The sequence below is a fragment of the Lepisma saccharinum genome, chromosome 1 (genome assembly GCF_977018435.1).
Source record: "Lepisma saccharinum chromosome 1, izLepSacc3.1, whole genome shotgun sequence".
Classification (NCBI taxonomy): Eukaryota; Metazoa; Arthropoda; class Insecta; order Zygentoma; family Lepismatidae; genus Lepisma; species Lepisma saccharinum.
In genome coordinates this window covers 189,863,277-189,876,482 of record NC_139229.1, presented here as the reverse complement: position 1 = coordinate 189,876,482, position 13,206 = coordinate 189,863,277, and the positions used below count along the sequence as shown (strand labels likewise).

General features: G+C 38.2%; 1 protein-coding gene across 1 annotated transcript in view; it reads left to right on the top strand.

Moving 5' to 3' along the window:
- LOC145977780 (WD repeat-containing protein 17-like) overlaps positions 1 to 12,906 on the top strand; it is a 116,517-nt gene extending 103,611 nt beyond the window's left edge. Inside the window, exon 19 of the mRNA XM_083110060.1 lies at positions 12,476 to 12,906. Within this exon, the coding sequence (XP_082966186.1) occupies positions 12,476 to 12,595 (120 nt within the window). The 3' untranslated portion in view covers positions 12,596 to 12,906. The remainder of the gene's footprint in view (positions 1 to 12,475) is intronic.
- Positions 12,907 to 13,206: the final 300 nt, after the last annotated feature.

Here is a 13,206-nt window from a genome sequence, read left to right as displayed (position 1 = left end):
AAAATTAAAAGCCTTCTCCCGTGATGTCAGAACGCAATGTTCTTCAAGTGTTGTGCGATAAGGGAAGCCCATAGTTCGAACAGAGCGTATAGAAGAAATAGTGCGCGCACTCCCTGAGTTGCCGTGATGGCAGTGGTGACGTTTGAGAGGGCGCGGAAGATCCTCGCGTTGCTTACATAACTAACTATATAAGAAACAAAAATGCATGTTACTTACGTTTGGAGAAAAGCTCAGCAGCTGGATAGTTTGGAGAATTTCCGAGATGATTTTGCTGTCTTCGAGGCACTTAATTCCTTTCTTATCTCCTTGGTGCGGAAGAAAAATCGACATTTCAGAGAGTGAAATACGAGTTTATGTAGCGTACGCAGCACATGATCTTCACAGCATCCTAATTGCGAAGTTTTTACAGCAATTATATTTAAATTGTCCAAACACTCAAAAAATATATCACCCCATAAACTATTAGCACATGATATTTTTTCTGCTACAAATTCTTCCACTCGTAACAGCACATCATAAATACTTTTCGATGCATAGGTAAGGTATTTACAGCCGTCGCCCGAACCATAGTCTTGGATTAACGTACGTGAGGCAGGTACATTAGTTGGTTCCCCGTGCAGAAAAGTTGTACACAGTTTACAATCCGTCACTTTGGAAATATACCGCACTATGTATCCTGCCAAATGATACACCAAGTATTCTTTATCAACACTTTGTTCATTTTAAGTTCGGTATGTTGTTTTCCCAGTCCGGTATTTGAATTTCATCTTCAACAATGGAATTTTTTCCCTTATTTTATTTTCAGCTTTCTTCTTCACCGAAAGATTTTTATTTTCGGTTTCTCTTCCCAGATTTCGCATTTGATTAACAAAAGACGTCAGGGGAGATTCAGTCCTGTATTCACAATTTCCGCCCGAAAATAAAGCAAATTTTGCTGGTACGTAAATTGATTGCAGCATACGTAAGTGCAGAAAATCCACAGTGGAGGGATGATCATCACAAGTGAACGACCGCAATATACCAAAATGGCGATCTAGGGGATCTTGATTAAATTTTCCTGTCAAAACGTATTTGTAATTGTTCTTCCACAAATATTCGGACACTTCTAAAGTACTTTCTAAAGTCACTCTTAAGGACTCTAGAGTGTTTTTCTGAAGCGAAGGAATTTCGATTATCTCTGACAGCATTCCATTTTATTAAAGTTGTATGTGTTTCTGATCCTTTTTTTCTTTAGCAATGCTATTGTATTGCTAGCATTCGCAGTGTGAAGCAAATCATCCTCTACTGATAAGCTTAATGATACATTGCGACGAGTACTTACTTTATTATCATCTGTCCGCAAGGATTGCCTTTTCATGGGAGATTTTGGCTTCTTAACTGTCTTAGAGATGTATTTGGACAAATTAGGAAATATATGAGGAACTGCTTCTGGTTTTAATTTCCACCTTTGTCGTGGAATTTCTACTGTATCCAGGGTTGGCAAAATTTGTTTTTTTTAAAAAAAAAGAACAAACAAACTGTTTTTTTGTTTAAAACACGTTTTTTTTGTTTTAAACATAGTTTTAAACATGAGTTAAAAAAACATGTTTTAAACAAAAGAAAGTCAACTTTTTCACAGTAAATTATAGTTAAAATCGTTAAAGAAAAAATACTCATTGTTATGAGTACAGTGGCGGCAAGGGCAGTTTATTTCCTTTTGGATATAAGGTTTACCATACTGCAGGCTAGGGGTGTGCGGGACAGAATTTTTTTGGTCGGGACGGGAAATTCTTCAAATCCCGACATTCGGGACGGGGAAAATTCTTAATTTCCCGACAATTTTCGGGACGGGACATGTTCGAAATTTCCCAAAGCTCTTGAAATCTCGAATTCTACACGTAAGTTCCATCTTAAGTGCTTGTTTTTGCACATCTGGTACAAAAACTAACAATTTCCGATAAGTTACAAACATTTACAATGCAGAAAACGTCGAGAATTGACGACTTTTTAAAATGACCATTCGATTTCCCGACTGCTTGGGATCCCGAAAAGTCAGGAAGTCATTTTCCGAAGTCTGATCGGGACGGGAATTTTTTTTCCGATCCCGGTCCCGACTTTTCGGGATTCCGCACACCTCTACTGCAGGGACAACAGTTGGGGGTAATAGCCCCCATTTTTCCATCACTGCTGAAATAGGTTAGGATTCATATTCATCTAAATTTCAAGAAACTAAATATTATAGAATTACTATCCTCGTCCTGGAAAAATCAGGGTGAAATATTTCCTGCTGCCTGAACAGTTTATATAGCAGAAAACAGCCTGCAGTGTCATAATAGATTCTCCAGATCAATTTATCTTTCCAAGTACAAAATTATGTTACCAAAAGTAAGCATCTGCGCTTCATTCAGTTATAAAAACCAATATCGTATCGCAAGAGAAAAAAAAATTACGGCATTATCAAAATCACGCATTGTGTATTCAGATATTAGTTTCCAGCTTCCACCAGTCTCAAACTTAGAGGACGGTAGAAAACAAGGAACTGAGAAGTTTAGATTTCTACAGTAAAGCACGCAGGTTTCTTGTCGAACAACAGTTTTGCTACCTTGTGCATACATAGCTAGCCTACCTAACCTAACAACGTAGGCATTTAGCCTAAATTTAAAGGTAGTGTCTGCTGCCACGTTCTTTTTCTGCTGGAACCTCAAAAAAGATGCGCGTGGCAGCAAACTCGGTCTTTGTTTTATCGTGATTTCATCATGCTGTGAAGTTGTAGCGATTACTTTCACATAAATGTTTTAAGATTAGGTCCCTTAGCATTCTTCTAATAATAAACCTACATGCTCTCGTAGTTAGGTTAGGTTCCGTTAGCATTAAAATAATGTCGCTAAATGTTATCTAAAGAAAAAGGTTCTAAATTACCTGTATATTCATTCCCATTAATCATAAACTTGCATTTTTCTCGTCTTCATCTGTTCTTAAGATTTGTAACATCCTCTTAGTAGACGAATTACGTGGTAGGAGCAAATTTGACGCTTATTCTTACTACTTACACGTGCGTGGTAGCAGACTCGGAAAAATTTAAAAAGCTTTTTCCCGTGATGTCAGAACATAAGGTTCCTCAAATGTTGTGCGATAAGTGATACCTGTGTAGCACGGAATAATTAACACAGATTCAATGAAAAGACAGGGTTGCCAAACAAAAAAATTATCACAGACTATAAAATATCTACCACCAAAATGTGTTTTAAACACTTCTAAAAAAAACATGTTTAAAACACATTGTTTTAAACGTTTAAAACATTTGTAAAAAAAACAAAGCCGTGTGTTTTAAACGTTTAAAACAAAGTGTTTTAAACACTTTTGTTTTAAACATGCCAACCCTGGATGAACGTGATTGTTGGTTTCAACAAGGCTCCGCAACATGTCACACGTCTAATGAAACTTTAGACATGTTGGCAGAGTTTTTTGGCAATCACATTATAAACAAAAACTTATGGCCCAGTCGCTCCCCGGATCTGACGTCTCCAGATTTTTTTCTGTCGGGTTATTTGAAACAAACAGTTTACATTAATAACCCAAGAACACTTGATGATCTAAAAATAAACATTTGCATAGCCATTAACAATATAAACCAATCAACCTTGCATAAAGTTGCTTCCAACATGATAAAACGTGTTGATGAATGCCTCAGGGAAAATGGTTGTCATTTTCATCTTTTGTAAAGCTACACTGCCTGTTACGCGCATTGCATGGTTGCCAGGAGTAGGTAAGTAACACTTTTTTCACCATAATTTTCATTTTCTTTTTTCCCTGTTTCCATTATTTCCATGTCATAGACCATCACTAAATACACATTTTGTTGCCTTCAAACATCAACAGTGTTGCCACTGTACCTCATAATTTTTTAAAAACACCCATTTGGACCGGTACGCCTTTACGAGGCATTTCAGGATTGGCTATACGCGAAAACGATCGGTTATCTTCTCTGAACTATAGATGGCGAAATAGTCCACCTACCCAAGGTGGAAATTGACGTCCAAATTTCCGTACGAATGTTTGACATGCAATTTTCCATGCTTTGTGGAAAAATAAATTTACACTTTCACTTACATTTGGCAACACTGCATGAACAACACTGCACCCCGTTTGTTGTTTCTATGTTTAAAAATATCTACTTGGACAGGGCTAACATTTGGTGTATGACTTATGTATGTACAGGTTTCGGTTACAAAGTAACGCCACTCTTAATTCCCAGTTGCGCCGTTCGTGGGACACCCTGTAGGTTCACATTAACATATTTCATAGTTCACGGGGGACAATGACCCCTTGTCCTACCTTGTGCATGGGTCTGCAGCTAACTTTCTAAATGCAATGGTTAGTACAAACGATACGTGTGACATTAATTGAACGTATTTTTCAAACCTTCCTCGGCAGTGGCGGCGATTGGGTTCCAAACCGGGGGGGGGGGGTAAAGATAGTATATTTGCCTTTGTAGATAAGGTTTAGCATAGTGCGGGGGTAAAAGTGGCGAATCGCGCCGCCACTGTTCCTCGGTTTACCATAACTTCTTCCTACATCCATAAAAAGCCACGAGTCGCTACTGGTCAGCACTTAGGCTATTTTCCACCAGTCACACTATACGGAGCCCAGCCCCTTATCATAACAAAAATAAAACACATTTCTGAGAATTAAAATATTCTTACCTTGATTAAAAGCTGAGGCTGTAAAAAGGCACTCAGCATATATAATGACAAAACATAGGACAACACACACACAGTCCTACGAAGATTATACTGGCCGTAGGTTCAGACGCCAGAGCCTAGCTAGTCTGCAAAATACAGTCCAGGGTGTACTACGTGGAAGCATCACCCCTTACACCCCACAGGAAAGGATGACAAGATATAGAATTGATCATGGGAATACCCAGAAATTTTTGTAAGGGCTCAGGTCATTTATAAATTTGAATCGTAAGAAAACTTAGATGTTGTTGTTGTTATTATTATTATTATGATCACCACCATCATTATCACCATGGTTTTGATTATTGTTTTACAATAATAACTTTTATAAACTGAGAAAATAAACCAATTGATTATTATTATTATTATTATTATTATTATTATTATTATTATTATTATATCATAATACTCAAACATTGAATTCTCAATCAAAATGGGATTATATCGTTGGGAGACTTTTCTGCTCAATCCACAAGCACAACTGTTTATCATTATCTTACGTTTCTTACAGTTAGTGCACTGAAATGGATAGTTATTCTATTTAGTTATTAACTATTACATACTTCGTTCAAGAATAAGTTTTAAAAGTTAGGGGGAAATTTAGTTATGCCCATGAGACTGACTACTATAAAAATAAGACATAACCCCCTTACGAAACTCCTAGGTACGCCACTGAGTATTGGTATTACATTAGCGACCAGCTCAGTTCTATATCATAAAATCACTAATATTTCGAGGCCGAGTGGTATAATTTCGTCACAGATAACGTATTATAATACGCTTATCTGTGGTTTCACCTTAAAGGAACCCAAAGTCCTAAGCTTTCCGCTTTAACGCGTGGAATATTCCAAGCAGAAGTCGAACGTTCGACACGTGTAGACCATCACAGCCTGCCAGTCCGCGTTAACAAGCATCTCAATGTAAAGAAAACCTCCCAAAGGACGGCCAATATAAGGAATTAACGACGCACCCGCCCTCTAATTTGCGAACCGCATCTACGTCACTCTCGGCAGAACCGTATCCCCTCCGAACTCCCTGAAGTCGCCGCGAGATACGCAGCCGGATGCTGGGTGAGATTTTCATCTCGAACATCAGGGGTGTATTCATTTCCAGGAATAACAACGACGCAACAGACACGCTCTATTTTTTCCCCTCAACCTTTTAGCACCAATCTCAAGGAGGTGGGGGGAACGGAAGTCGTACGCTTTTAACACCCTTTCTCCACGCACACGCACGCACTTTGTCCAGCTTTAGAAACTTTCAAAGGGTTTGCTCGGCACTTTATGCGCCCCTCAGGATAGTCAATCGAGTTCGGATGGTCACGGGTTCAAACCCCGCGACCGGCCTTTTCCTCTCGTGGTTTTCCCTGGCCACTCACGTCTAATGCTGTGGAGGCATATATATAGGTATTACCAGGAAAATTCTCCATCGTCATTTTCATTCATTTTTATATACATGTTTTTAAACTATGGATTTGCACCGTCGCTGGTTAAATTCTTCAACCTCGTATTTTGTAAAACAAAATAGAGATGGTATCGAGACTAGGGTGACCAGACGTCCTCTTTTATCCGGACATGTACTCCTTTTTAGGTGTCTGTCCGGCGTCCGGGCGGATTTTTTAGAAATCGGTAAATGTCCTCCTTTCTTGGAAAGAGTATGGCACCGACCATAGCAATGTGCTGCATAGAAAATGCTTCCACACATAACGATCATCATATCACTTGGGGTGCGTTAAGTATTCGAGCAATGCTCACCTAGCATCTGGGAGCCGAACACGATCACTTTCCCGACAGAGTCATTAGTAGCGTGCGGATTTACAGGCACTAAAAACCTCTCAAATAGGCACAAAAATGATGAAAATAGGCACTTAAAAAGGTACTATATACTAAATAATGCACGAAAATAGACACCCTAAAATTAAAAAAGAAAAATATATTAAAATGGGTAATGAATGTGAACTTATTTCAATTTTCTTTTTACAATATAGAGTTATACTGTATTAGCACTTCAGTTTATACATAAAAGTGCGCTAACGATTAACAAACTATTAATACTCTTTTGATCGAAATTCACATTTGTGGAGAATCGACAGTTAAAGTAATTTTTACAAAAAGAGCTTGTGCTAACGACTGTGCGGATTTGAACAAACGATGAAAAAAACAATTTGCATCATTGTGACAAAAACATGTAAACAGTGTTCCAATTGAGAGCCTGAAATCTGGCGAATACCCGATAACATCAACAAAGCCTTCTCCAATGTAGGGAAAGCCAAATGCACGTAATAAAAACCTGAAGTATGCAAAAATTGCAGAATAGCAATTTTTTCGCACGATTAAACGAAATAGGTACTAACCCTCGAAATAGGCATTTATAGGCACTTTAAAAACTCATTTTCGGACTAGAAACACCATGAAACGAACTTTAAACATTAAAGCCTGTGTTTTACTACAAATAAATAAAATATGCAAAATTCCACACCCTAGTCATTAGTATTATTCTAACTCGTTGCTTCGCCCTTTGAGACTGCAGGAATGCACGTAGTCTGTAAAAGTAAAGTGCTCCCATGTGCTTTGTACCACTCCATGAAGACCCCCTGGCCGCCTTTACCCCCCAGAGTTTCCTCCAGGTATTCACTTCATACGACGCTGGGTGAGCGTCGGAGCCGCTTGAACAGGTAGAAAAAAATCCCGGATCTCCCCCGCCCGGGGATCGAACCTCTCTCTCGCATGGCAGTCAGACGCCCTAATGACTGAGTCTGTGCAGTTCCTTTTCGATTGATTGATTTGGTTAATTTTACCCCGCTTTTCTGCCACTTTTGGCTAATCGCGAAGATGGGTATGAGCGATGATATGACGATTTTGATCAAGGGACACTCACAAAGAACACCCACACCAGACCCGGGATTAGAATCCGGGATCCCTGGCGTTGTGGCGCGGTGTGCTAACCACTCCGCCACGGAGATCGGCCAATTCCATTTCGAGTTATACATAGGCGATACAGAACCGCGTAGTGAAAATTTTGATTGTTAAGTAATATTTACTTTCATGAAATAACTAAGCGAAAGTGTAAATTCAACAATGATCTTGCAAGAAAAAATCCGGCTTTTAAAAGGATGGAAGAAACGAATATGGCTGTTACTTTCCCCTGCTGTTGAAAGAGTGCTAGAAATGTTCCTTGCATTAAAATCATATTTCTTGAAACAATCTAAACTACCTAAAATTTTAATTCGGTTTTTGGAAATAAGTTAAAATAAATCTTACTTGTTACATTTGCATTCACTTGTGGGGATATTTCATTCTAATATCCAAGAATTAGAAAAGGAGTAAAATTATGTTCTTCAAATTGTAGATATTCTGTCATTTGTTAAATAACAGATTAGGAGATTGCTTTCTCTGCTTTGGTAAGAGGAAGTTATTGAAAGAGATCACCTGAAAAGTATCTGTGAGCAAGGCGTTGGCAAGATTTTTTAATATTGCTTAAATTGTGAGTAATGGCAAATGTGGTGCCATTTTTTGCTGTGTCCTCTTTTTTATGACTTTGTCCTCCTTTTTCGCCATGCTCTGTCCTATTTCTTGAATGTATGTGTCTGGTCACCCTAACCGAGACGAGTCACGAAATCGAGTATATTTGAACCAAACTTCCAGCGCGCAAGGATGACGCGAGACACAAACTAGTCGATTACTAATTGCCATACGATTATGTAGGACAACCAGTTCTTCAAACTAAGAAATTAGGATCTCTAGTTTTTCCAGGCCACTCCAACTTGCAGGAACAATTTTGGGCAGGCCCCACGCTCATCTAGAGCCGGCTGTGTTCTTCATTTGATTTATTTAGCATCGCTTTTCTGCCACTTGGCTAACCGAGACAATGAATATCAATGATGATATGGCGAAATTGATGAAGGGAAACTCACAAAGAACACCTATGCCCAGGCCGGGATTCGAACCCGAGATCCATGGCGTCCAAATGCGCTGTGCTAACCACTCCGCCACGGAGGTCGACCAGTTGTGTTCTTGTTCCTGATCTACTGGAAATCGCCCATCAATCATCCTAATTCTTTTATGTTGTTTTACTTTTACTGATATCGTTACAGTGTGTGAAAACTGTTCTCAAACTCGAGATGTATCAACTTTTATTGCACTTTTCTTTCAGTTTCTGGAAAGCTACTTTTCAAAACTGAGTTACAGTTGCTTCGCTCAAAAAGTAACTCAAGTACAGGTAACGTTACTTTAAAAAGTTTAGAACTTCGTGTTGTGCTTCAAGAGGCATATATTTAACGCTGTCGTATAAGAAATCTCACATGTTTATAGCATAATATACAAAGGTAAGATAGCCTATTTTACAGTAAACTCTATTGAGAAAAAAAAAAAAAGAAAAAAAGGGCTCCCGAAACATTTTCTCGAAACAAATGTATAGGAAGCAACTCTGTTTATAATGAACTCCTACGGATTTACATAATTGGTTCACTATAACCGAAGTTCAATAAAACCGAATTGCCTTCCTTTAACCTGAACTGAGGTTCGTAGTAACGGAGGAAATAAAAAGACCTAAGGCAGAAGTAGTTGGATTGACACAGAAAACTTTCCCCGCCAAGGTTGGGCACTTCAATACCAACCTACAAAGGTAAAATACCCGACTAGCATAAAGAAGCAGTACTGAACACGATGTTCGAAAAGCAGCACGTAAGACACTGCAGGCTTCTTGCGTAACAACCGAAGAAAAATTCCGCTGAGACCAAGGAAATTGCTTGTTCGGCCGTCTGTGAAGATACCATATAATACAGCACCTGTAAGAAGTGGTTTCAGCGAGTCCGGGAGGAGAATTTCGATCTGGAAGACGAACAGCGTCCTGGACATCTAAAGAAAGTGGGGGAACAACTGTTGAACGAAGATCCAAAAAACAACGTCATTAAGTAACGAAATTGAGAGGAGAAGACCATTTACCGTCAGTGGGACCAGGCAGGTACCAGTAGCGTATGCAGGATTTCATCAAGGAGGGGTATTTCTAAAACTTTCTCCAAATTCACATTACCATTTTCTTTATTGCACTTTAATTAAATAATAATACTCATAATTGATTAATAATACTTATAATTAATTAATCAGTTGAATTACTACTAATAATACTACTAATACCACTACCACTATTAAGTAGTAGAGATCTACATAAATATAGTATTTATGAAAGCAATAGACCGAAATTAGTTTCTAGTCATTCGATTTTTGACAAATTCTAGGAGCATTTTCTTTTGTTTCTTTGTTACGAAATAATTGTCTAGTCAACGAGGTGAGACATTTTAAGTGTGAAGAAAATCCATAAGAACAAGAACATATATTTAAATAAATTGAAATAATCAAAGTATGGAACTCATCCAAGGAGCTGCGGTAGTCTTGTCGGTAGGGTGTCTGACAACCACTCAGGAGATCCGTCATCGATTCCTGGAATTGGTTGTAATTTTTCCGGCTTTGTCCCCGCATAAATGTCCCCCATAATTCACATTTTCTTACAAACAAAACATTTTACAATAGTTAAAATTGTTGTAAATTGATTTCAGAAATTCAAACGTGCCGCAGTAAGTTACAGTGTATTCTTGTCCGCCTAGCCTTTGTCTATACATTAGCCGCTTACAACGAACCAAGAACTTTTTTTTAGTTAATGCTCATTGTTCACACAAAAAAATACATGTTCATTCAACATTGTTGCAGATGAGATGCAAAACAACGTTTTTCTCTTTTAAATCATAGTTGCCCTCATATTTTATTTTCAAGAATTCTGTTTATTTTCAAGGCATTCACTCTGAAAGACGCGTGTGTTTGGAATGCTGTGCTTTTCTCCGTGCTGCATGGGAATAATAATTCAAATTATTATTATTATTAGTAGTAGTAGTAGTAGTAGTAGTAGTAGTAGTAGTAGTAGTAGTAGTAGTATAGTATTGTCGCAGATCTTTGACTGTGATAAATCGGCCATTTTTAATTTTTTCCACACAATTTTTCATATTTCAAAAGCTCAAGGGTCCCCCCTTGCGTACGCCACTGCAGGTAACATTGCTGCATGATAAGGTCAGGCAACACACGGAAAAAGGAACTAAGGAGACGCTCTATTCATTGGGTTGGAAAGTTCTGCCTCATGCGGTTTATTCCTCTGACCTGGCCCCATCAGACTACCACCTGTTCCGTTGTCTGCAGCAGCACCTGGTGGATTTTCCCTTCAGATATATTCAAGAATTGGAAAATAGCATTGTTGAGTTTATTGACTCTAAACCGCCGTCGTCCTACCCCCAGGGGATTCGTCAGCTGCCCGAAATATGTCAAAAGTGTATACATTCCAATGAAGATTACTTCGCCAATTAAAATGTAAGACTATTCTATTTTACATGAAAAAGCATTTTCTTTCTTTAAAAGAAGGCCGAGAATTAATTTCTACACCTAATATTTGTGTCTGGACTAGTGATTAAACCGAATGTTCACTACAACTAACTTCACAGCCCGTCTGTATTAAATTTTCATTTCAACTTTTTTAAAGCAAACCACAGTTTTGCTCATCACTGTTGAAACTTAAAGAAGCCTGAACCCAATATGGCCTATTTGCTGTTTCCAAGTAGTTAGTTCGATACCCGGTGGAGGCCACTTTAAATTGTAGGTCCAGTGCCAATTAGCCTTACTGTGCATAAAGTGGACTTAAAACACCAAATCAATGAATCAATTAAAAACCAAGAAGTTACGTGGTGAATTCAACAGATAACGTTAGTAGTGTCATTTAGACTATCCGAATGACATGATTGAACCTGTTGGTTGTACCTATAGTGCTGTAACTTGATGACAAAGAAGCAAAATAGCTGGACAGCGTGACTGTGTTCCACGTGATCTAATATTGCATATGGAAGTTATTACTTACTACATCTTCCAAGTGATAGGTGTTTGTATCTCTAGTCCATATTATGGTAGCTGCTCATAATTTGTACTTTACAACAATGTACATAGTTTAGACTTTAATCTAAAATCCTGTTTAAGACGAACGAAAATCGAACACTATGTAAGTTGGACTCAATATGGCCTACATAGGAATCATAGGAATATATCGTCCAGAACATGTGCAAATGTGACATTTGTTACTCTTATGTTCACTTAGTGTGTCTGGGAGTCACTAAGGATGATGAAAGAGCTTTCATTTGGCCAGACTGTGATGTGTAATCCATGGCGACAAGTTATGACATGTTACATCCTTGTTTATTTGTTCGTAAACGATGTTATTTCTTTGTGTAATCTCATAATGTTGTTATGTAAATAAAACACAAGTGTATTAACATACTTATCTATATATAAAAATAACATTCTGATACCTTTTTTTACAATTTCTGTTGCACTTCTTGATGTGAAAGAACAAAATACGTATATTACTAGGGCATACTGGGCACATATGTACCCAATATATGGCCTAAACGTAACTTTTTAATAAAATGTTCCCTGCGTCCATGTTATTACTTGGAATTGGCTCCAATTTTCAGTAAACATCCACAAATGTTCCCTCTTTTGAATCTTGCGATTAGTTTTATCTTTTTTTGTACACCATTAGAAACAATCGCAAACCTTAGATAGGCCATATTGGGTTCAGGTAACTTAATTGTAAATGTTAAATTCGTTAATCGTTATGTGGAAAGGTAACTGAGTTATAACTTAGTTACTTATTTCAAAAAGTAGGTTGCCGTTACTCGAACAAGTAACTCGTTCATTCAAAACGCTGTTTTTCTTTCTCCGCAGGGACCTGCGTTCTTCTTGGAAGACGGGAGAACTGCAATGTCGCTGAACAACGCCCTCATGTGGGCCAAAGTCAACCCTTTCTCCCCTCTTGGAAGGGGGTACAAGATCAATCCTTTTTAACGATCAAGGAAATGAAGAACGAACGTCCAAACATCTTGAAAGAAGTTATGGGTGCTTCGTCGTACAGACAACAACAGACGATAAGCGAAGAAACTTTTGTCAGATTGACAAGATAGGACTGAAATAATAATGATGCAGGCAATTTCTGTGGACAGTTGGTCGTCCAGTTTACGAACTGATCCACGTGAATTTCTTGTGTGACGGGGCAGAGGGAGGGCTGTTTTCTTGGTTATATCAACACACACTTCTCAAATCTTCCTGCATTTCAGATTGCCTGCAGTTTTTCTCTTTGCTATTTCAATAAATGCAATAAGAACACCAACAGAAAAAGTATGTTATTTCAAAACTTTCCCGTATTTATTTAATGTTGCCGCACTGATTTGTCAACACACACTAAATACCTGCTACTGACACTGCCATATCTGTACCTCTGCCTAGAAGGAGTAGGGGTAATGTTGAATGTTTAAATCGCGGGTAAGCCTGCATTTCGCATATTTTCCGAAGGTACGGTTATCTTGGCGCTACAGTAATGCCCTCTCTTAAACGTAAGAGTTCTTTTTTTAAAAAAAAAGTCCACTTCATGCACATATAAGCTACAATTTAAGTCCACT